This window comes from Brachycentrus maculatus, unplaced genomic scaffold, assembly GCF_059751285.1.
Source record: "Brachycentrus maculatus isolate JH-2025_06_01 unplaced genomic scaffold, ASM5975128v1 h1tg000024l, whole genome shotgun sequence".
Classification (NCBI taxonomy): domain Eukaryota; kingdom Metazoa; phylum Arthropoda; class Insecta; order Trichoptera; family Brachycentridae; genus Brachycentrus; species Brachycentrus maculatus.
This window is the reverse complement of record NW_028280778.1, coordinates 733699-760475: the sequence shown is the minus strand read 5'-3', so window position 1 is coordinate 760475 and position 26777 is coordinate 733699. Positions and strand designations below refer to the sequence as shown.

The window sequence follows — 26777 nt, the reverse complement described above, 5'->3', positions numbered from 1 at the left end:
AAACTAGTCGTTAAAATATAATACTAAGTGGTAAAAAAAAACAAGTGTTTTATTTATAATTTATACACGCCCGCACGCAAGCACACACATATAAGTGTATATATATATATATATATATATATATATATATATATATATATATATATATATATATATATATATATATATATATATATATATATATATATATATATATATATATATGTGTGTGTGTATATAATGGGAAAATGCGAATAGTTTGCATAAATTTAATTTTAATTTTCATGTAACTATTGTGTCATTTTTCAAAGATGATATTTGCGAGGCGAGAATAAAAGAGTTTAGCATCCAAGCACCCTTGCCAGAATTCAATGCAGCTTAGCAAATTCTAGAAAACCTAACATATCACATTCAACTATAAAAAAAAATATTCAATAAAAAAAGTAATAAAATTTTCTTAGTAAATACCACTATTTCTACAAATCTATTGTGACACGTGTTTCGATGCATTCCGCACCATTTTCAAACATCGTATGTGAAGCTAAGTCTTAATTTTAAGTCACAATAGACCTAATATGGTCGCAGTGACATAAGGGATGCAAGATCCCTTAACCCCCAAAAAAAGTTTAAATTTAGAGTAGTGTCCTTGGGACGTTTAAGAACGAAGAGGAGTAGAAGCTATAACATAAACAATAGAGGCGTAGCTTTCGTCAATGTCATATTTTTATAAAATAGATTTCATTTTCAATTTATCAATGACGAAAAAAAATGTGAAAAAGATTTTTTTTTTAATTATTACTTTTACGAAAAGCGTGGTTGGAGCTAAAACCTTAATAGGCTCTTTTAAGGAACAAAGGGTACTCGCTCTTGTCCCATAACGCCTCGCCGCCCGCCAGCTGACGGAAGAGATTGGGTGAGGTGAAATGGGGTCACTCCAGAACCAGACCTTGTTGAAACTGGTTTACCGTTAATCTACAAGGCGATAGCTTATTGTCCTGCCTTAATCGCGACTACCAACGCCTTAATGTTCACTACCAAGTACTATCAAGTACTATCAACTTTGAATTGTTGGGTACTATATCCAAAATAAAACAAGGTTTGTTGGATTGAATTCTACATTTATTTATGTATATTTATTATTTATTATTTATGGACATTATCAAACACGAAGTCCTAAGAAGACGAAACGCGTCACGTATTAACATATACACAAATAAATGTAGAATTCAATCCAACAAACCTTGTTTTATTTTGAATATGGTACCCAACAATTTAACATGGAATTCTACCAACTGTCTGCAGTTACAATAAATAACTATCAACTTTGCCTTCCATCTGTTCTGGTAAATCACAATAATAATAAAAAATAAAATAAAAATTGTAAATTAAATATACATCTTAATCGTTTTGGGCTGTGGTCCCGTGTTAAGTGTCGCGGACTCTTGAGTCAGAGTTTCTCGGTTCGAACCCAGTCTACCACAATTTGATACCTGTTTCTAATAATGAGCCGCTTAGGCTCACAGAAATAGTATGAAATTGAAATATTTGTCTAAATAATAAAAACAGAAATATTTCTCTTTTAACAATAAAAAAAAAATTATGAAAAATAAAGAATATGGAAGTCTGGATATTTACGGGGTTTACGATCTGCGATAGGCTGATTTAAGTGATGACTTTATACACGTGTAACACTCACCATTCAACCCATGATTGACAACCACACTACTCAAATTTCGGAAGTTGTATATATTCTTTAATTGACACATTCTTTCACATGTGAGTTCTCGGCACCATCTATGGCTGAGTTAAGTAAGTTTTACATTTAGCAGAGACCCTTATGAAATGTATGTAACATTCTTCCCTAATTATTTAACTAACGATTTTCAAATGAATTAATTTTTTTATGAACTTCTAATTTTACTCATAAAATTTTGAATATGTCCTAATCTTTGTTCCAAAAAATTGTTTTATCCACTTAGGAGTTATTTACAAGTATATTGACATCTCAACATAGATGAAGAAGAATATGTTCTACACTTATATGGAATCTGATCGTAAGCCCTGTATATGCCTATACAGGTGTATAAAGTGTCTTAAGTGATCACTTAAATCAGTCTATGGCAGGTGGAAAGATCTGAAAATAAACAGACATCCATTTGCTAACAAATATTTGTAAACCCTTAAAATATTGTGAACAATTAAAAAAAAAACAAAATATCGAACGGGTCATATTAAATCCACTTTCCGGAACACCATCGATGTATCTTTACTGATTTTTCAAAAATTATTTCATGTAAGGGTAAAATCAAGGTCTTCACATTCAGCATAAGCGGCAAAGTTATCTGAGAGAGAAAAGGACTTTATTGGAAAAATGCCAACAATCCAGTAATCTTCATAAGTTGGAATAGTAACCTAGATATTTTTGCCTTGTTTACGAATCATGCGTATAATATTTGACGACAATCAAATTACGAGGCTATTTTTGCAACGAAATTCTTGAACTTTTATCGGACGGCATATCGCGTAGCAATAAGAGACTGCCCGCAAAGGAAACATTCAGCCGAAAGTCATGCGCCATGCATGCTGAATATGCCACCTCTAGACGTGCCGACACAGATAATTAATTAATCTAAAGGTTAAGACATTGGCCACGAAGTGCATCAAAATATGAGACGATACGCAATACAAAAAAATCACGTACAAAGTACAAATAGTCCAGTACAGTAAACCCCCCTTTAACGTTGAGATAGGTTCCTCGTTATCGGACGGAACGTTATGGTGTTTGAAATTGTATTATTACATTTTGACCTACATTGTGTCGGGTTGTGGTCCCGTGGTTAGTATCGCGTACTCTTGAGACAGAATTTCCACAATTTATATTTTACCGCAATTCGATACATATTTCTATTAATGAGCCGCTCAGGCTCACAGGAATAGTATGAAATTGAAGTATTTTTGTAAATAATAAAAAAAAAAACAAACATTTCTCTTAAAAAAAAAACCAACGGAAATGATTCATTATTAAATTAAAACAATCTAAAAACATTTGCCCCTCAGATAACGCTGTACATATCTCAACGTTATAAGAGGGTTTACTGTATTTAATACGTGATAATTAACATTTCGCTCCAGCGTCTCATAAAAATAGTATTTATACGATAACGAATATACGTGATAAATGCTTGTGGACATTTAATAATCTGTAATAATGAACGAAAGGGTATGTAGCTATTTTAATTTATAGGATGACGTCGAAATTTTAAATATTTTTACTGATCAAGATATAAAAATCGAATATAAAAAAGAACTACAAGATTGGTATGTCTAGATGCTTACTAAATAAAGTAGCACAACAGCGAGCCAAATGAATAGGCCATAATATAAGACACCCAGGCCCGCTTCTTGCGATTGCGGAGGGCATGTGCGAAGGCACAAACTACAGAGGATGACCATGGCTTTAGAATTATTCGAAATAAGATATTTGATACTGTTCCAAGAGATATGATATTTTTGTAATATTGTACAAATCATTTCTAGACCGATCCTTGAATCGACTGAAAACAATAACACCAGCACTTTTTCCTCCCCTAAATTGGATTTTTTTTTATTAGTACACATTTATTTAAATCAAAATTTTTACATATTTAGAACTTTTTTTTTGCAGAGACCCACCAAGCCACCTTGTGTATCTTGTCGGTGGAGTTCATTTTTTATTCATTTTTATTGTTGTTAACGATTTTAGCCTAATATACAGACAAAAAAGAGAGAAAAATTAAGAATATAAACACTTTACAATTTTCAGAAAATTAACTCTTGATCATTTACCCATTCCTTTATTTTGCCTTAGTTTCATATTTTATTTTGACCTCTAACATCCGTCGGCAGCAAATTAAAAATGTTCGGAACGATATACTGTATTGCAGTGTTCGACTCCCATATTTATTATTAATTCTTGGGACTATTAAACCTTCGTGGTGTGTAAATCGTGTATCATGGTTGTGTACTAAAAGATTTCGATATTTTTGTCTAGTTTGTTGTTCAACGATGATACTCATCCACAATATTCCACGTACCGGCAGTAATTTTAAATGTTTATATATCAAGATTGGATTGTCCCTTTGATTATATATATGACTTGTAGCTATGTCAAATCCTTGTTTTGAGGTATGTAACATCTCTATTAATTGTTTACTCATTTCTCAACTTCTCCAGTTCTCTAAAAACTTTACCCAATTAAAAGCACTAAAAGATTTGGGAATTGGTCAATCTATTTTTGCGATTCCACTTTATATGACGGATAAAAGTTTATTTGATGCTGAAAAATCGACTATGACAAATAATTTGTATTGTAAATTTTATGGCATATATTTTTATGTAAAAAAAAATGGTATTTTTTAAACCTGCGAAACCCTGGCTTGTTTATACCACACCAACTGCATATTCGTATTATGTAATATGTACGTATTTTAATGTAGGCTGCGTTCTTGTATTCGGGTTTATTTTTATATTGAGGTCAAAGGGACGCGGCGAAGCGGGCAGTAAGGGTATACTATAAATAGGGGCATTTTATTCGAGAAACAAGTTACAAGGCTTATTTTTGTTGGCCTTTGAGAGCAAGCTTTAAAAAACAGTAAATTTAATTTTTATTTTTATCGAAGTGTACACAGGGCATTTCTGTTAATAATTTTTATTATTAGAATGTAAACAATAACAACCCGCGTATGAATGTAACACACAAATAGCACAATTAGTTAATTTCACAATAGAACCTTTATTATCCCTCCTCCCGCAGTTATCAGAAATGGTTTTAATCATGGTTGAACCAAGAATATTAAGGCTAAGATCTCAAACACAAAATTCATAACGTGGACGGCCGCGCTAGAGGCCGGACGTGTTTCCACGCATTGTTTTTTTTAGTAAATGCAAATTTTGAAATTTTCTTTAATTTCACTTTATATGCAGAGAATCTCAAGTACACACAGCGATCCATGGAAAGATCCATGCTTGGTTTTAGCCTGAGGGATAAAATTAAAAATTACCAATTACCAGGAAAAAAAAAACAAAGCAGAGGACATCATGGATCGCGTGGCAAAACTCAAATGGCAGTGGGCAGGACATATAGCGAGACAGGACCCCACGAGATGGACCCCAAGAATTCTACGATGGAGACCTTGGGAGAGCAAAATAGGTGTTGGAAGACCCCAAAAGAGATGGTCTGAGGATATTGTGGCTGTGGGGGGTAAAAACTGGCTGCAAGCAGCAACCAACCGGAGTAAATGGAAAGAAGGGGAAGAGGCCTATATCCAGCAGTGGAGGTCAGAGGGCTCGTAAAGAAGAAGACAACACATATGGGAAAAATATTTTCAACACTTTTTTAAACTCCTTACCCATCAATAACTTTTTCTTTTTCAAACCATGTATTATTTCGAAGAAAAACTTATTTTTTCAATACAAAACCGTATTTTAGGCATGTATTCAATTACGTTAAATTTTACCTAGGTTTTTAAAAAAAATCAAGGCGCGTGCTATCGCATATCCCGCTTTTAATTGGTTACAAATAAAATTGTGTAGGTAAAATTTATTGGAAGATCGCATAACGTTGTCGCGATCTTCCAACAAATAAATCGATTTATTGATTAATCGTATATCGGGCAATAAATCGTATATTAGGACTTAACGTTTTATTTGCACCAAATTGGTATTTATGTAATAACAATTTGAAGTCTATTTCTAATGAGTCACTTAGACTCACAGAAATAGTATGAAATTGAAGTATTTTTGTTAATAATAAAAACACAAATATTTATGTTTTAAAAATTATTTAAAAAAAACAGGCGTCAGATCAGTTGCATATTATTTCTAAGATATTCCTTGGTATAATCATAACTCATTTCTATTAAAACATATTACATACAAAAGTCAATTATGACGTTCTTGAAAGGAGTGAGCGATATGTATGTATATAATATTCCCGCTGAGTAATTTCCGTTACTCTTTTTGGGACATGGGATTATGGTTAACAAGACTGAAACACAACACATGAGGAAGTAAAAAATAAATAGATTTAAAAAAAATGGCAAAACTAATACAGGGCAAAATATAAAATATTAAAAGGGTATATTGCGTATAAATAGGCATATATAAAACATACGGTAAGAAGCATGTTTAAAGGAAACAAATGAGAAAATATACCTAATCACTAACACAAATATCTTTCAATAAAGTATTTCTTCAATAATTTAACATAACACTCATTATCATTCATCGTTTACTTTGTGTAAATTCTTTTAATATGCAATATAGATTTTTATTTTAAGTTTTACTTATTTAATACCAATATTCTAAATATTACAACTAAAGTTTCACTAAATAAATACCATAAATAATATAAAAAATATTGGTATTTACTAAGTAAAACTTATTATATTTACTGTTTCGGCATTGACTTTGTGGTAAGATATGATGATATTATTAAAGAAAACACTCGGTTTTTTACCACTTGAGTTTATTTTTATAACGACTAGTTTTAGAACCTAAGCTTCTATCTTCAGATCTAAATGTAAACTGAAATGTAAAGTTTACATTTCGACCTGAAGATGGAAGCTTAGCTTCCAAAACTAGTCGTCGCAAAATAAACTCAAGTGGTAGAAAAACAAATGTTTTCTTTAATACTATATTTTCTTTTGCTTTTTCATTTTATTTATTATCTAGTGATATTTTTTATCATTATTATTATAACATAAATGTGGAATTGTGTTTTTGTGTATTAACATAAATGTGGAATTGTGGCTTTCTTTTTTTATGAATGTAACTATATTTTTAGTATATACTTTTACTAAATTTAAAGCTGTACAATTCCTAAATAAATAAAATAAAAATGAAAAATAAAATAATATCAAGTAAAACTCAAATTTAAAACGGATAGATTTTACCACAAAGTGACTGCCGAATCAATCAATGAAAATACAACATATTATTTAATTTCTTTTATAAATGCATTTAAATGTTGGCGCAGGCAGCTTAGCCAAAAACCGTCCACAATGCCCGTGCCCTGACCAAGAAATATGACCCTAATGGAACGAGGTAACCGTTGAAAGTAACGGGACTCCGCCGTCTCTATTCCTCTCGCGGCTCTGCAGCATTACTCCCGTATCCCCATCTCGCCGCTCTCCATCCGCCCAGTGTCCAAGTTCAGATCGGGGCGATAAATCACTCGAATCAATACCATTTAAGGACCATTCCCCTGTGCAAACTATCAAGTGCCGGACAAGAACTGGATTAATGGAGTAATGAAATCCCCTTGAATGATTGCAGCCACTGGCGGTTTCAGATGCTCGGCTGTCCAAACTCAAAACACAGTAAGGGATATTTTTTTGTAGTAGTTTTTTTTGCATTTTTGAACTAAGTAGATTCTACTTAGTCCAAAAATGTAAAAAAAAGCGTACCACAAAAAAAATGTGCCTTACTGAGTTTTAAGTTTGGACAGCCGTGCTGTTGCGGGAACATATATCGCTCACTCCTTTCAACAACGTCACATATCAAAAATCGTAAATTTTCAGTTGTGCATGTTTTCGGAATGCCCATAAAATGTACTATATCCCAGCAAAAACAGCATATTTTCAACTTAATATTTACCCGCTACAGGGCTGAAAATGTTGTTTTTACATTTTGAAGAAAAGGTATTGTTTAATTATTTTTTAAATATAGTAAATATTTTTCAAATGTAGAAAAAACCTTTAGGTTTTTCCTAAAAAGATCTGTCGCACAGTAAAAAGTTCAGTAAGTGGCTTGATATTTATTTTTAATACATTGTGTTATATTTTTAAACTTTAAAAACGTTCTCCTGAAAAATCAAGTTTTTTTATATTTATGACGTTCTTGAAAGGAGTGAGCGATATATGTCGTAACTGTAATGCTAAACTATCTAAGTCCGATTTCGCATGACAAAATTGTTTTTATTTTCATTTAAAAAATAGTTTTTATTGATTTAGCATTTAATTTGTAGAACTCCATAATTTAACTAACGCCACAGGGGTAGGCAGAGAGAATAGAACGCCAGACCACTCTGTCTTTGCAAACATTCTACGCCTCTTCCACATTCATGCATCTCCTCATACATACCCGCCGATTATTTTGACTCCTGATCCGGCCGCTTTCATGTATTTGACAAACCTGATCGTACCGAGTTTTTCCAAGTTTAATCAAATCAAATATTGATTTTTAGTAAAAACCCTTATCTGCACCCGATGGTGCAAATGACACTGCATCATATAAACGCAGTGATATCTCCATCGTTAACACATGAAGGAAAGGTGATCAGCCCTCCGTTTCAGGTACCAGTCCAGGGTAATATTGAATAAATATTGGAGTGAAAAAAAAACACTTATATTTGACCTTTTTCCCCTGGGAATCGAACCCGGGACCTCCAGTATGGCAGCCGAGCTTGCTGAACATTACACTACGCAGGCAGACATACATTATATATACACATACATATATATATATATATATATATATATATATATATATATATATATATATATATATATATATATATATATATATATATATATATATATATATATATTTATATATTTCTTCTAAATTGGAATTAATCTAATTAAGGCCTGAAGGCATTGACCGACTCCGATGGCAGCGATACAGCGATACAGCGGACGGAACATAAAGACTGACCATCTTCCATCCGTCATGCTGATTCGGATGCCGAGAGAAAAAAGTGGAGTTCAACGAACTAGAGTCGGTGTGGTGAGATGTCGATCATGATTCTGGGGCAAAAAATGTAAGCGGGCGTTCTATTTCACGGAACACTTTTCGCAAACGGTTCTCAAACGATGGAGCCGAGTTTCTCCTCGTTCTGTTCAATGGTTGTCTATGAAAAAAAAATAGTATAATAATTATTTAAAAAAAAACAAAGATATTGTATAATATCACATGAGTTTTATTTCTTTCATTAATTGATTCGACAGTCACTGTTGTAAAACACTACGCAAGCAGACTAACTTAAATATACTAAAACTAACTAACTAACTAACCATCACGCCGCTTCCCCGCAGGGAAGCGAAGAATGTTTGCAAGGACTCTGTCCTTGCAAACATTCTTCGCCTCTTCCACGTTCATGCATCTCCTCATACATACCCGCCGATTGTTACGACTCCTAACCTGACCACTTTCAAGTATTTGGCATACCTGATCGTGCCATGTTTTACTTAGTAAATACGACTATTTATGAAAATCTATTGTGCCGGTGTTTGAAAATGATGCGGAATGCATCGAAACACGTGTCACAATAGATATTTCGAGAAGTAGTGATATTTAATAAGTAAAACTTAAATTGAAAATTATTTCCGAAACTAGTAAGTAGTCTTTAATAAAACTCAAGTGGTATAAAAACAAGTGTTTCCTCAATCATTGTAACATGTCTTACCACAAAGTTAATGCCGAAACAATAAATAAAATATGAAAATTATTTGTTTTAACACAAAAGATATTTCAAAGATGTGGGCTTATTTTTTAAATACGCCTAAATGATGTTAAGAAAAGGATTTAACTTAACTATTTAAAATATGTCATTGTGTTTTTGATGATTCATAAAAAAATGTTATATATAATATTTTTTGGTATTATTTTTTGAAATCTCATCAAAGATGAAGAAGAATATGGAAGTCTGGGCATTTACGGGGCTGACGACCCGAAAATAACTCCTGTAATTGGAGATAATCCAGATTTTGTGAACAAGTATTTCGACACACTTAAAACGTTGTATATATTTTTTGGTATTTATGTAATTACAAAAAAAACTGAAAAATAGCTGAATTGATCTATGGGAAAAAAAACAAGGATTTAACTTAGTGGGAATTTCAGAGATTGAAAAAATGTGTCATTGCGTTTTAGATTATTTATTTTTAAAAATCTAGTAAAAATGTTATATATTTTCCATCACCTTGGGAGAGGATATGATTTTAAATAATATTACATATATATTTTGGTCTCAAAATGTCAAATATATTTACTGGTAATTTTTTACACAGCAAAAATAATCGCAAAAATTTAATTTAAAAATATTTAACATACTTGATTTCTCTATAGGGCAACCAATTGTAACTGATATATTTATTCAAATAAACATGTAAGTAATCGACATACTTTTTAGGAAATTATAAATCGTATGATTTATTTTGGACTTTAAAATAATTATTGTAAAAGTGTGAGAGCTTTTAATTATTTTCTATGCATTGCGTAACTAAAAGCTCTGAAATGAACGTTACAAAAAGACTACAGGCGTCCCATCTGGCGAATAAATCATGAACTAACACGACAGCATTCGAAGCAAACTGGTTGAGAAAGAAAATTTCAAACAGTTTGTTGAAATAAATCGTTATGCTTATAGAAAAACCGTTCCTTTTTAATGATTTTTTTATTATATTAATTAAATAATATTTAATTTAACCGTTTAAAAGTTATTTTTCTGATGCAGCTGTCGCTTTAAATAAAAGTGCGACAAAGGTATTTCCGTTACATATTCTGTGTATATTATAACACAGAACTGAAAGAAGGTCAACTATTTATGAAATTATTTTGGCAACACTAAAATAGAAGCAGGGTTAATGTTAACTTGACGAAATTTCGAAAATAAACAAATAAATTATGAGATTAGTACAAAACTTTCACATAAAAAAATCGCCGTTTTCGTGAAAAATCACCTCACATATATTTACTAGCTAACTAACTAATCATAAAGTATCTTCCCCGCAGGAGTAAGCAGAGAAAATAGAACGCCATACAAATCTGTCGTTGCAAACAATTTCGAATCTTCCACATTCATGCGTCTCCTCATACATAGGTACTTATCCGCCGATAATTTCGACACCTGACCTGACAAAGCCTAAATATTAAAAATACTCGATCACGCCAAGTTTTCCTCGGTCTTCCTCTGCATCTATTACCAACCACATTCGCCTCATAATTTGTTTAACCGTTCTTTTTTCACTCATTCGATTCACATGCCCAAACCATCTCAAAACACTTTTTTGTTAATTTTACGAGTCAAAAAGTACAGAAATAATATGTTCCTATTTTTCAGTGCAAAATTTGAATTGTGTCCAGTTGCAGTAATCACTGAGACCCAAATGTTGGTGGAAAAATATAATTCACGATATAAAAATACGAAAAGTTTTATAAAATAAAGGTTGACGGTAGCTGTGTTTATTTTCAAGTCATTCCGTGTTGTCTTGCGATTTTTAATGATAATGATAATAAATACAAAGCTGTTATCTGAGATACAGATACGCGTGCATTATATATAGTTTGTAATAAAAGGTTATTTTCCACTGGCAAACAAATCGCATAGTCAAATAGTAGGCCACAGTGATAAGAAAACGAAATATATACAAATACATCATGTAATGAAATTAACGATCATAATAGAAATAAGTACAAAGTTTAACACTAATTAAGACCATGTTATTTATCAATTATCGAAAGCATTGGAGACAAACATGGCAATCTCCAAAAGTGTTATTATTGAACTGTTCCACGTAAAGATTTAATACCTCCACTTCACTGATAGCTTATTGATTAAATGAGATATATATCTATATTTGCTTCCATTGACATAATTTAGCTAACATAATAGGATTTTTTTTTGAATATGGAAGTCTGGGCATTTACGGGGCTGACGACCGTCATAGGCTGGTTTAAGTGATCACTTTACACACGTGAAACATTCACCAATTCCACCCATTATTGACAACCACACTACTCAAATTCTTGGAAGTTCTATAAGTATAATTATATGAACCAATTTTGAAACATTATTCTTGAATCACTAGAACTTCACTAGAGACATCTATAGGTGAGATGAAAAGAAGCTTTTCATTGAGCAGAAACTCTTTTATTAGGATCTGAGGTTCGAATCCTGGGTTATAATCACACACATGAGAAACGCCAGAAAATATCATTTTCATTTTTATTATTTAAGCTTATAATTTGACCAGATAATTTATTTACAATATTTTGAGTGTGTCCAAATACTTGTTCTCAAAATCTGGATTATCTCGAATTACAGGAGTTATTTTCATATTATTTTTGACAAATATTTGTGAAAAAATAATATTAAAAAAACTCCTGTAATTGGAGATAATCCAGATTTTGTGAACAAGTATTTGGACACACTTAAAATGTTGTAAACATAATAGGATATAACATATGTTTTATCAATCGACGATTTACGATTATAAACATATCTTGCATTTCCGAAACTAAAATCACTAAATTAAATTAAAATAATGTCAACAATTTATTATTATTGATTCTATGAGACACTGTATTATGAATACACGGATGATATGTCAATATTATAGGTGTCTCAAATTGAGATGAAAAATCTATCGTATTTATATTGAAGAAGATGGAAGTCTGAGCATCCCAGAGTTAGCAACCTGGCATTTGGCTGGCGTAAGTGATCACTTTGAACACTTGTGTAATGAATGGTGAACGTCACACAAATGTATAAAGTAATAATTTAAGCCAGCCAAATGCCAGGCCACAAACCCTGGAATGCTCAGACTCAGAAAATGCCATTTTCTTCCATATAATGACGATGGATGTCTCATGCCAAGTTGACGTACCTAGAATAAAGTAAGTCAATGAATGCATTTAAAAAAAAATTATCACAAGTTGTATTTTGGTTTTAGTAGCTACTTTAACTGAGCTATTTTTAATTAAGGCGCAGGATAATATATTGTATTATAAACCGTTGATAATAGATAACAAAACCTATTTACAAAAATAATATACCATAGATAGTGTAGTTAATGGTAACTATGTAGATTTAAAATTCATCCGCGTATGTTATTCTACAAGGATAAATAGCTAAAGGCCGAATATATTATTTGAACACATGCTTTAAGAGGGGAGATTTACACGCCACAGTTTATAATAGTTACGTGTCCAAAAAATACGTTTTTTTGTTAATATTAATAGAGGACATAAAACTCTAAAAAATATATGTAGGTAATTATATACACTGCGTTTTTTTATGCTTTTAATCGACATTTTTAATATTTTATGGAAGCGAAACGTGGACTATCGGGCAGAAACAACGGGGTCAGCTAGAGGCTTTTGAGATGTGGTGCTACAGACGTTTATTTATTGATTTGGCGTTTAATATGTAGAACTCCATTTTAATTTATGTATTAATTTTAAATCAAACACAGATTTTTTGAGTCTACTAAGTTTTATTTTATTAACATCCCCCATTAGCTACTGTTGTCTCCCATAAATTATTGCTGCACGTGTTAAAACTGTCACTTAGAATTGTATAGCTACATAAGGACCGTAGTCCATTTGATCTTCACATTCGTTTGATAATGCCCTAACAAGGCGAAACAACTGTCACAATATAATTTTTTATGTGTTTTTGTTAATAAAATACAACTTAGTAGACTCAAAAAATCTGTGTTTGATTTAAAATTAATACATAAACTACAGACGTTTGTTGGGGATTCGTTAGTCAGAACATATAGGGAACAACGAGGTATTCAGCAGGGCTGGGGAGTCTTAAATCGTACTGATAGGGCAATAAAAAAATTAAATCAACTGATAGGTCAAATGGATAGGGCATAATATAAGACACTCAGGCCTGTTTCTCACGATTGCGGAAAGCATGTGCGAAGATACAAACTACAGAGGATGACCCCGCTTAACTTACATGGACCAAATTATCTCCAACATGCGTTGTAGCGGATACGCCGAGTTGATGAGACGAGCGAAGGATAGTGCAGGATGAAGACTGTCAAACCAGCATCACACAGATTGTAACCCACGAAAAAGATGGATAAAATACTCAGTCGTAAAAACCACCACACCGTGGAGGCTAACGTAATATAATAAATTAGACAACATTTAATTATTATTTTATTTTATGACGGCGGGCTACAGAGCGTAGACTCTGGTCTTAACAATGTCATGATAAATATAGATAAACTTGGTAGTGGATGCTATTTTAAGGGGCAATCATTTGTGACTTTATATTTGATATAATATTCATACGCAGGGTTGTCGAGTCAGAAACAATGATTTTGAAAAGCTGAAGACGGGACCCGATATACAGGTAGGTATAGACAACAACAAAAAAATCATCCCGGAAAAACACATATCGCTCATTTGGAGCAACAATGATGTAATAACACTTAAAAAAAAAAACAAGTTAAATATCGCTCACTCCTTTCAAGAACGTCATAAATCAAAAAAACTAGATTTTTCAGGAGAACGTTTTTAATGTTAAAAATATAATACAATGTATTAAAAAGAAATATCAAGACACTTATTAAACATTTTACTGTGCAACAGATCTTTTTAGGTTAAACCTGAAGGTTTTTTCTACATTTGAAAAATATTTAATTTATTTAAAAAAATAATTAAACAATCTTTTCTTCAAAATGCAATAACAACACTTTCTGCCCTGTAGCGGGTAAATATTATGTTAAAAATATGCCGCTTTTGCTGGGATATAGTAATTTTTTGGGAATTACGAAAACATGCACAACTCAAAATTGACGATTTTTGATTTATGACGTTCTTGAAAGGAGTGAGCGATATGTCAAAATATGCGGAAAGACTATTTACATCGGGAGAAATATAGACAGGAAAAATGCTGCGAGATGGCGCGAGTGTCATTGTAGAATTGAGTAAAATGGTGCCATTTCTGTTGCTACAACGTCTAAATGGCATCTCCTGTAATATGTATTTTTAAAAGTATAATTACGCCATTGTTGCACCAGATGAGCAATATGTATAAAACATCGCCTAAATAATGGTATTGTTAAATTGGCAAAGTATAGAAGTGGTATTATAAATAATTACGATGTTACTCAAACTAGCTTCATAGATTAGTTAAATATATAATTTCAGAAAAAAATCACATTTTCATCATCTGGCAAGAGTCTACGAGATAGAATAAGGAACACAAGGATATGAGAAATATGCGAGATCTAAGACGTCGTTAGGTGGAAAAGACAACGAAAAAGACAACGAATGGAACCATTCCGAGTTCCCCACATCGCACTGCATGGCAAACCCCAAGGTAGATGACTACCGGGCAGACCACCAAAGAGATGGATTGATAGTTGAGAATTAACATCGCAGCAGGCTAATCCCTCTTAAAAACAGGTCTACACCAAGAAGAATAAGAATAAGACTTTATTCATCAAAACTGGAAAACGCAGATACGTGACTTCGACATTTCGCTCACTCCTTTCAAGAACGTCATAAATAAAAAATCGTCAATTTTCAGTTGTGCATGTTTTCGGAATGCCCAGAAAATGAACTAAATCCCAGCAAAAGCGGCATATTTTTAACTTAATATTTACCCGCTACAGGGCAGAAACTGTTGTTTTTGCATTTTGAAGAAATGGTATTGTTTAATTATTTTTTTTAAATATACTTATTAAATATTTTTCAAATGGAGAAAAAACCTTCAAGTTTTACCTAAAAAGATCTGTTGCACAGTAAAAAGTTCAATAACTGGCTTGATATTTATTTTTAATACAATGTATTATATTTTTAAACTTTAAAAACGATCTCCTGAAAAATCGAGTTTTTTTTATTTATGACGTTCTTGAAAGGAGTGAGCGATTTGCGTGACGATGATATTATTATGTACAACCGCAAATTCAAAATCGGTCATTTGTACAATAATACAAACAAACATTACTTATAACAACTCACAAACTAGTAAAAACCATCCATTGTAATAGTTTTGATAGTATCAAAAATAAAAATGAGAATTGGAGCGAAAAATCAATTAAAAAGAAATCAGCCGGCAATCATTATATTTGTGATGGATCATATTTTTAAAAATATCTGTTTTTATAAAAATATTTTTTTCTTCCTTACAGACAGAACTCGATTAACGAAAGATAAAATAATATATATTTTTTTAGATGAAAAACGTGGAATTTGTGAGCAATTTGCCAAATATTATTCTACATTCATTAGTCATTGTTATAATAAAACTTGTATTCAATACATAAAATGGGATTTCATATTGATAGAAAACGTATGAAGTGCATATTTTATGTATCAAGGTGATACGAGACATGACGCATTACGAAAAATATACGTACCTCACTTGTTAATAAAACGAGATATGTATACGTATGTATATGTATTTTAGAGCATTCGGCGAATCGGTAAGGGAATTAAAAGTTTTTACGATAATAAATATTTAAGATTTTATTCGTATAAAAAATTAATTCCGTACAATGTATAAACATACAAAAAATTAACATAAATATTTATAAAAAGAGCATTAAAATGAATTTTGTATTTACATAGCTTCGTTGGAAAGTATTGTGTACCGTATGCATCGACAATTCAACGTGAAATTGATTCTTTTAACCTGAGTCAACGCACTAATGCACAAAAGTTGAGAGAAGTAGGATATCTTCTATACAGACGTATGTGACGTTCCATCCTCTCCATCTACCAATAAGAAAAAATGGCACGATGGTTATAGTACAGCAGGACCTCTACAATCCGAACCCCAGCTGATCCGAACACCTCTGTAATCCGAACGCCCACTCATCCCTTTCGCGCTCCTTAAACTGTCCGGGAGAGAGTTTCAGCGGATAAAACGGTATCTGGGGAGTGAGTTTTTTTTGTTGCTATTTTTATTTTTTGTATTTTTATATGATAGTCAATGCGATATTTTCAACATATCTTCTTGAATAAGAATATTATTCACACACTAGTAAACATGTTTTGATATAAATCATGTCACAAATCATGTTTTATATCGGTCGTACATGTACGGCCATACTCCGAGACAGGTTAAAAACGGTCGACCAAGTGGATATTCACAGGCACAGGCCAGAGATCTTACGTAAATTGCGAGATAAATCTTTTTACCTGTCATTAAATAAATCTCGAACACCTAAAATATTTGCTTTCTTCAAAAGAAACTTTTCTTTTAAATTTCACAATTTTATTTTTTTATTTGATTAAAATATTACAGACTCTCTTTACTGTAATCTGAATGCTCCACTAGTCCGAACAGTAGGAAAATTTTCGACGTCGATTATAGAGATTCTGCTGTACTTACCATAGTAGCAGTATATAGAGTATAGAGGTACATAGGTAGCTACTGTAATTCAACCCTGAGTGGATGTCCCTAACAATTCTGAATGATCTTACCGCTACGAATCAACACTAACAAAAATGTACGTACCAATTTTTTTCACCGAAATCATTGCAAAAGGCAATCAAAGTTCAAAATGGTAAACGTTAATGCGTTCTGTACACCGAACGGGCGAAAACAATACTGACTAACATTAATTTCAACATTTAGATATCGTTAAATTATACGAATACGATTCTACTATCATGCCAATGATAAATAACAAACAGCGTACATAAAACGTGTACATAATACGAGTCCATGATGTACCTACTTACACGATTATGTGGCTTTATAATAAAAATGGCGTGAATCATAAATCGATCTTTCATTGCCGAAATAAAAGTAATCACAGAATAATCACAGAGACTAGAAGGAATGTGAATAGGTGAATGTTACACGTGTGTAAAGTGATCACTTAAACCAGCCTATGACGGTCGTAAGCCCCGTAAATGCCCAGACTTCCATATTCTTCTTCATCTTTGATGAGATGTCAAAAAATAATATGAAAATAACTCCTGTAATTGGAGATAATCCAGATTTTGTGAACAAGTATTTGGACACACTCAAAATGTTGTAAATAAATTATCTGGTCAAATTATAAGCTTAATAATAAAAATGAAAATGGTATTTTCTGGCGTTTCTCATGTGTGTGATTATAATCCAGGATTCGGATCTCACATACTAATATAAGAGTTTCTGCTTAATAAAAAAGCTTCTTTACATCTCACCAATAGATATCTCTAGTGAAGTTCTAGTGATTCAAGAACAAAGTTTCTAAATTGGTTCATATATATAGAACTTCCAAGAATTTGAGTAGTGTGGTTGTCAATAATGGGTAGAATTGGTGAATGTTACACGTGTGTAAAGTGATCACTTAAACCAGCCTATGACGGTCGTAAGCCCCGTAAATGCCCAGACTTCCATATTCTTCTTCATCTTTGATGAGATGTCAAAAAATAATAAGAAGGAATGTGTATTTGATTACGCATTTTTATCTATTGTTGCGCGGTATGATCGATAATCCTGAAATTATCCAGAGCATTGGTCTGTATGTTCCTGATAGTTACCTAAGACAGCGTCGGCATAGATTGTTTCACATTCCTATACACAGGACCAACCTGCCGATGGTTATGCCTGTAGGAAAAGCTACCGCTATGTTGAACAATATCACATTGGATATTGATCTGTTCCATGTGTCCCAAGGAGTTTTCCGAAGCGGGATTCTTCTACACCTTTAAGTCTTATTGCTTACTTTTAATATATACGCCTTGAATATTGTTTGCTATGTATTTATTATTTTTTTATTGAATACATTGAATTGAATTGAAATTGAATTGAATTGAAATAAATTTCGTAAAATTATAGATTAAGGAGTGAAAAATGAAATATCTTGATTTAAGTATTAATTTTTAAATCAATCACAATTTTTTTGAGTCTACTAAGTTGTATTTTATTGTGAAAAAAACACATAAAAATTAATATTGTAACAATTGTTTCGCCTTGTCATGGCATTTTCAAACGATTGTACGGATATTTGTATGAAAATGCCATAACTAGGCGAAACAATTGTCACGATATTAATTTTGATGTGATTTTTAATAAAAATACAACTTAGTAGACTCAAAAAATCTGTGTTTGATTTAAAAATTGATACATACATTTAAATGGAGTTCTACAAATTAAACGCCAAATCAATAAATAAATAGGTGTAGATATCTTGATTCATGACATTTTGAGTGTGTCCAAATACTTGTTCACAAATCTGGGTTTTCTCCATTTGGGAGTTATTTTTACATTTTGACATCTAAATATAAGTACATAAAAAATCAGGTTTTCAGGCGTTTCCCAGTATGTAAAAATAATCCGGGTTCGGATTTTGCATATAATTAAAAGGGTCTCTGCTAAATGAAAGCTTTTTCCATCCAACATAGATGGCTGCTGTCAGCTCATATGTACTGTGTCACGAGATTGATCAATATTTTTAGGAGTTCAGATAATTTGAGTAGTGTGGTTGTCAATCATGGGTAGAATTGGTTAATATTGCATTGTGTGTAATATGATCACTTAACCAGCCTATGACAGGTCATAAGTCCTGTAAATACCCAGATTTTCATATTCTTCTTCATCTATGTTGAGATGTTAAAAATAACTGCTAATGTGGTGATAATCCAGATTTGTGAACAAGTATTTGGACACACTCAAAAATGTTGCAAATGATATTTATATTTATTTATTTATTTATTCAATTTAAACCCTTTTTGTTTTCCATGCCCGATATAATTTATTTATTTCCAAAGTGTTAATTCCAAAATAAATGTAATTTTGGGTCCTTGAAAAAAAATTTAAATTGGAAAGGTTTCCATAAGAACATATCGTAGTCGTACAGGAGAAAGTGACCAACTACCAAAACGTAAAATGTTCAGGAGGGCCATTTACACACATTTTGTACGCCTGCGAATAGCTGGCGATGGGATTTGATAATTATGTACATATAGTTAAGACCTTAACCCTTATTATATAATATACCAATATACCAATCTCTTTAGATTGGTATGTAATATTCACATTAAAACATTAGATAATTCCTTCTTTCCTGCCTTTGACATGAGGCCGGCGCAGAAGGTAAATGTACCCTTCCCGTCCTTAAGCATCAATCGACCAAACGGGTAGGAATACCTTTCCCGTCCGAAGTGTGTTAACAGATTGATATGTATAAATAAAATATATATAAGAGATATTAATAATATCTAAACATGTTAATGGAACATTTTGAATTTGCTTATGAAAAAATTAAAATAGTAAAAAATAAAATGAAGCATATCGCTCACTCCTTTCAAGAACATCATAAATCAAAAATCGTCAATTTTCAGTTGTACATATTTTCAGAATGCCCAGAAAATGTACTATATCCCAGCAAAAGCGGCATATTTTTAACTTTATATTTACCCGCTACAGGGCAGAAAGTGTTGTATTTGCATTTTGAAGAAAAGGTATTGTTTAATTATTTTTTTTAATATACCTAATATTTTTCAAATGGAGAAAAAACATTCAGGTTTTATCTAAAAAGATCTGTAAAACAGTAAAAAGGTCAATAAGTGGCTTGATATTTATTTTTAATGCATTGTATTATATTTTTAAACTTTAAAAACGTTGTTCTCCTGAAAAAACAAGTTTTTTTATTTATGACGTTCTTGAAAAGAGTGAGCGATATACTTAATCAATAAAATAATTTAATATATTAATTCGGCAGTCTGTGGTAGTATCTATCCATTCTTTATATAATCACTTGGTTAATACCACTATTTCTTGTAATTCCATTTCTAGTGGTATTTACCAGGTTCAAATTAAAAATATTATAAAATAGTTAAAAATACGTTTAATAAGCTAAATTATACTAACCAAGGACAGGATTTGAAGATATTCAAGCAAATTGGCAGTGAGGCGGTTGTCACCTGGCGTCATTAAGTGAAACAGTATACTTAAGCCTGATTGATACTTAGATTACATAAGTTTGTCAACATGTCTTGTAAAACACTTGTATTATTTTCTCATTTGTAAGTATCGCACAAATAGAATATAATAGTCATGTAATATAGCATGAGAAATGAGAAAATTAAAAAAGGAGGTGAGAATGTAAAAAAGTACATTAAAGATTATATTAATAAAATATTTAAATTAAAACAAATAAACAAAAGAAGTAGAATAAAAAAAGTATTCCAGTAAAGTACAAAACATACAGCAAAGTAAACAGTCGAACAATAAAATATTAAAATTTAAACATTAAAAAAAAAAGACAGTAACATTGAGTTTATTGATCGGTAATTGACTTTCCCGTTTCATTTGAAAATTATTTACCGTAATGTGATTACAAGAATTGACATTCTGGGTAGAATTATTCAGAAAATACAATAATAAATAAGGAAAAAGCATATACTTATTAATGTTTTAAAATATTAGAGATTAATTAAAAAAATAAAGCCCGCTTCTGTGGTGCAATGGTCAACATGCTCGGCTACCGTACTGGAAGTCCCAGGTTCGAGTCTCAGGGAATGGGGGTCAAATAAATATAAGTGATTTTTCAGTTAAATATTTATTCATTATTACCCTGGACTGGTACATGAAGCACAGGGCTGATCACATTTCTTTGTTATGTTAACGATCAAGATAATACTGCGTTTATATGATGCAGTGCTCTATGCACCATCGGGTGCAGATAAGGGTTTGAAGATGAAGAAGAAAATAAGAGTAATATCATTAATTGATTCGGCAGTCGCTTTGTAGTAATATCTATCCATTTAAAATTTAAGTTTTACTTGGTTAATACCACTAATTCATAGAAATAGAAAAATAGTAGTTATTAAGTAAACCATAAATAAAAAATAAAATAAAATAGAAATGAAAAAGAATACAAATAACTGTAATTATTTTTTGTCAAACAAAAGTCATGGAATACGTCCAATTCTTTACTAATTAAACTCTTAAATTTATTTTCACAAAATTATCAAGTTAATGGTAATGTTTAATATAAGTCGTTCCAAGCCAAAAGGGCTCGAGAGAAAATGGCTAGTTTTCCCAAGGCGCATTTAAAGTGCCAAAACATTGTTAAGTAGTCATGTTACCATATTAGTTTACAATAATTCGATGGAATGAAGTCTCAGCATATGTTATGTACATGACCATTTCGACGGCCCCTACGTAAAGTACTCTATCAGCAACTCTGTTACTTTACAGGAGAGAGCTTGGAAGATTTTTTAAACATATATATTTTTTTATTAATTAACGGTTTTCTCTGAAATTATACATTATTATATATAATTTCAACTAGTATTATACATTAAAAACACGATCAAATAATGTATTTAATCGTTTTAAAACTTTATGCTTTGTCAAAATTAAGTAATTAGCGTTTTAGGAGTTCAGTTCATTTCGAACATTCGATGTAGATAGCGTCTTATACTCCTGAAAACAAGGCGTAGTTTATTTTATAAATTTTTTTTGTTTATTTATGTTTGTAGATAATGTACACCAAATATCTCAAAATTGACAAAAATTTAGTTAGAGCACTTTACGTAGGGCACGTCGATTTAACAGCTATAGCACTTTGAACCGTCTCCTGGAAATTACCAAGTACAGTGAAACCTCTATCTATTGTTCCTCAAATAATCGTTTTCCCGGGTGTGTCGTTTATTTCTTCTACCCCGAATGCATTTCACACAAAAATAGATTTCATCGCTCGTTTTTCTATCACCATTTTACCGCATTCATCGTTTGAATTACGCTGCATATTTGATATATTTTGGCTGTTTTTTTTACATTTTCTTCAATTTTGTTTCATTCGATGGCAATATTCCAAATCGTGGGATAGAAACTATCGAAAGCCTATGTGACGCAAGGTTGACGGATACAGCAGGAGAGGTCGATATTGATGAAGAGGAGCCGCTGCCTGAACTTTATTTTAAGAAGCATGCACACTCTTTGAAAGAATGAAAACTTTCTTCTACGCACATTCAATGCCAAAAAAAAAATATTTGCAAAGATGAAAATAAACTGTTGACTTACAGAAATAAAACAGTAAAAAAATACAAATGTCGATCACAGATTATTTAAAATAAACAATAAACTTTAATATTTTTTAGGTTCTGTTCAACTTTGTATTTTTTTTTAAATAAATACATTTATTTAAATCTAAACGTTGTATTCCTCTTAGAATTTGAACCTACTATTGGTTATTCAGATTAGGAGGACGGTATCTTCACTCGATAGCATCTCTTTGTGTATAAACTTCTTAATCCCGCTTTCATTGTTTTCCCGCATTCATAGTTAATTTCAATAGGTCCCTTTAAAAACGATAGATAGAGATTTCACTGTAGTTACACATGCCCTTTTAGCTCGGAGCGATCGTTATATTACAAACCTACAGATATTTATTAATAATATGAATTTGTACACTCACCACATTTGCTAAAGATACTGGACGAAGAAGAAGAATTCATGACTAGAGGTTACTTCACAAAACTGTTATGATTAAAACTTTGTTTACTTGTGATCTTTTATATTATTTTAATAAAGTAGCACTTATCACAGACTCGACATTTTTATGTAAGCGTTAATTTATTCCTAAAATAACGTAATTTTTTGTTGTTGATAAAACTATGTGAAAAAAAACACTTTTAGTTTACATACAAAAAAAACATAAATACTTTTTATATGTACGCATTAGGAAAATACCATTTATTTATTGGCACTTCGTTTTCTATATGGATTACTCACCTGAGCAAACTACAAAATACGAAAAATGCTTATTACAAATTCGATCTACGCACTATATAAGATTTGATTATTTGAAGGATTAAGGCAGATTTCGTATGAGCTTAAAACTATATCCTATAAATTTTAAGTTAAAATTATACTATAGGGAAACAACGATTAACATTATCTTATCTCTCAGTTCATCATCCTCACTTATGAAATGCACTGATTTTTGTCAACACCATGTTTGTTTCACATTATGAAAGCAAGTCTTAATGCCAGAATACACTTGCAGCTTGAACCAGTCAAGATCAACTGCTTCAAACATCTGCCATTTCGCTTTTTGGTTGGTTAGTTGGGCGCTTTGCAATTTTAATACAAATCATCTTTCCGATCACCGCTTATGACCGCTTGAAACTTCAACGAGTGTGGAATGAGATTTAAGTATTGAAACTGGAAGATGACAGCTTGAATCAATGGCCCAAACTGCTTCAAGGTATTTCAGACTTGTGCTTTAGTAGAACATGTGTGTATTCTTTAGCTCGAGCTATTAAAAACAGCTAATGTTGAACTAAAAAAAAATTGAAAGTGAAAATATACAAAGTGTTCATTCTGCCAGTTGAGAATCAAAACCATGACCACATACAGAGTATCGGAATGAGTTAACTGAAACACATAAAAAAATAAAAAGAGATACTGCCATTTACTTTATAGTAGAAAATCATTTTGAAAAATATACATATTTATGTGTTTGCATTGGTAGCTATATAGCGAAGTTTGTGCAATTTTTTGAGCATTTTTAATTCAGAATAAGCCAAAACGTGCCTTTAATCAAATTCAATGGATAAAAATACCTTTTAAATTAAGTCACAACCTGTATTTCACAAGGATATGACTACTAATCACAACACATTGACTAAATTATGTCAAAATGACATAAATAAAACGAACATCTGTAAATTCCATTTTATATGTTAATGAATCTACGAATTTGACAATCCTAAGCGATACGCAATAAAAAATAGCGAATCGGATCTAATGAATAAATTGTAGTACCGCGTGACACATAACTTGACACAAGCACTATCGATTTATTACCGGTAACATAACCTCAAAATAGTCATCCACAAATTCCTTATTCCCAGAAAATGTGAACTGGTCATGAAGTAATTCATAATCCGTTTCTTATTCAACAAATATTTAAATATTTTGACACTATCCTATATTTTATACTACCCAACGTTTATAAAAAAAAACATAAGTGAGATTACAGAACTATCAAGAGAAAAATAAAACATTTGTATTGTTACGTACGAAATGCATTCTAAATAACAAAAAATATATAACATTTTTATGCTACAACTACTTCATATTCATATTTTTATTACGACTAACTCTAATCTCAAAATACTGAACTGGTACTAAAACATGTCATACGTGTATAGTAAAATATAAAAACCTATTCATTCGCAATAAATAATGTGACTATGCAGTACAGCCGTCATTTAATGGTTATTTATTTTTAAGTTTAAATACGCCACGCGTCGCAACATACATTATAGTTTTCCGTAGTTTACACAAGTTTATCGAACTCGCCTGTCTTCTGTCAAACGATTTTGCGCATGTTGAGTGCTAGAACAATTTACTAAATAATCCTTTATCTTGTATCATATGTCATGGTAAAATAATACTTATGAGCATAAAAATAAGAACTATTCTGAACTGAATAATTATAAAAGATTTCTCAAAACCTAAAAGTACTTAACACAGAAAAAATAAATAATTAAGTGCCTCTCTCTGTCTCTGGTTTCAATCCTGGGATTGGTTTGCAGCAATTTCTTCTGTTCTTCTCTTCCATTCTTCCGTCTTGTATGGCTCTTTTGAAATGTGCATATGATGAGCAGCGCACGTCCGCCAACAGGTCCTCCAGGTACTCTCGGCGTGGGTGTCCCCTAGAGTTTGTCCCCTCGGTCATACCCTCCATTATGGCATGCAAGAGACCTTCTTGACGTATACATGGCCGATCCATCTTGCACGCCTTTTGGATAAGGTCCTGAGTAGGTAGGTGCCTTCCTCCTTTGATTCCTTGAAGAACTTTTTCATTCGTGATGTGGTCTCTCCAGGAAAATCTTAAAAGTCTTCTATAGGACTACATCTCAAAAGCCTCTAGTCTCCGCTTATCCCTTTTGGATAGGCACCATGTCTCGCAGCCGTACATCAAGACACTCCATACATAGGTCTTTATGAGGGGTATTCTCAGTTTTAGGTCTATATTATTTGCTCTATTATTTTCGACCTTTTATTAAATGCAAGCCTAGCCTGATGTATACGGCTGTCGACCTCGCTCTTAGACCGACCGTCCCATGTTATTTTGCTCCCGAAGTAGACAAACTCTTTGGTGTTCTTTAGTGGAACTCCTGACATCACTACATACTCTCATTTGATGTTGCGTTCGGCCTACAGTCAGCATTAGGTGCCTATACTAAATATAATTAGGTGTTCTTGGTACGTATTCAAATGGAAATGGAGAAAATGCAAATAAAAATACAGAGATAAAAAATTCTCAATATTACTAGTTGGGTAACTTTGGTAAAAACACCGGCTGAATTAATATTACTCAGTCACTCAATTTCTTTTGATATGCCAATACTGGAATTTACGAATTTTTAAATATTATTATCTATGTGGGGTCACGAGTTGTGTCTATCGGGACTTTATATAGAATTTCACGAACTTAATATAATTATAGTGGCACATTAAAACAAAAAGTTCAAACAATTTTTTATTCTCATAAAAGTTTTAAATTGGAGCATGGATTGTTTTTATTCTACAATATCCACAAATGTATGGAACATATTGCTTTTCATCAAAAATTACGCTAATGTATTTTAAAAACGTTTGAACCAATGTAAGGGAAATATCTAAATAACTAGCCTTTACACAACTTTGTGCAGGGGTAAGCAGTGAGAATAAAACGCCACACCACTCTGTCTTTGCAAACAATCTTCACCTCTTCCACATTCATTTATCTCCTTATACAAGCTCGCCGACTATTCCGACTCTTGACCTGACCTATTATTTATTTGAAATACTTGATCTTGCCACGTTTTCCTCGCAACGTTTTACTTATTTATAATTTGTCATTTTGTAACGGAGGCAATGAAGTAATTAACAACTTGAGTTTTTTTACTTACCTCATTTCATCACTTTATTGTGTTTTTAAGTTTTATTAAATTTTTTTCCTGAAGCAAATAGTTAAAAACTTTTTAGATGTGTATCCAAAATTTCTTAAATAAGATGAGCCGAAATAATCAGAGAGCATGTATAAAAAGTTGTATGAATGTAGAAG

The 26777-nt window shown here is 31.8% G+C and overlaps 1 protein-coding gene across 6 annotated transcripts in view; it reads right to left on the bottom strand.

Annotated features, from left to right (window-relative positions):
* Positions 1-25056, bottom strand: part of LOC148313059 (long-chain-fatty-acid--CoA ligase 6) — a 105954-nt gene extending 80898 nt beyond the window's left edge. Inside the window, exons 1-2 of one of the 6 annotated variants that reach the window (XM_088268786.1) lie at positions 24984-25056; positions 23133-23296 (exon numbers count right to left, since the gene is read on the bottom strand). In XM_088268786.1, coding sequence (XP_088124912.1) covers positions 23133-23172 — 40 coding nt within the window. In that variant the 5' untranslated portion in view covers positions 23173-23296; positions 24984-25056. Of the gene's footprint in view, positions 1-17227; positions 17285-23132; positions 23330-24484; positions 24503-24742; positions 24758-24887 lie in introns of those variants that run through there. The other 5 variants (XM_088268762.1, XM_088268770.1, XM_088268793.1 and 2 more) reach the window with 5 other exon arrangements.
* Between the last annotated feature and the right edge of the window lie 1721 nt (positions 25057-26777).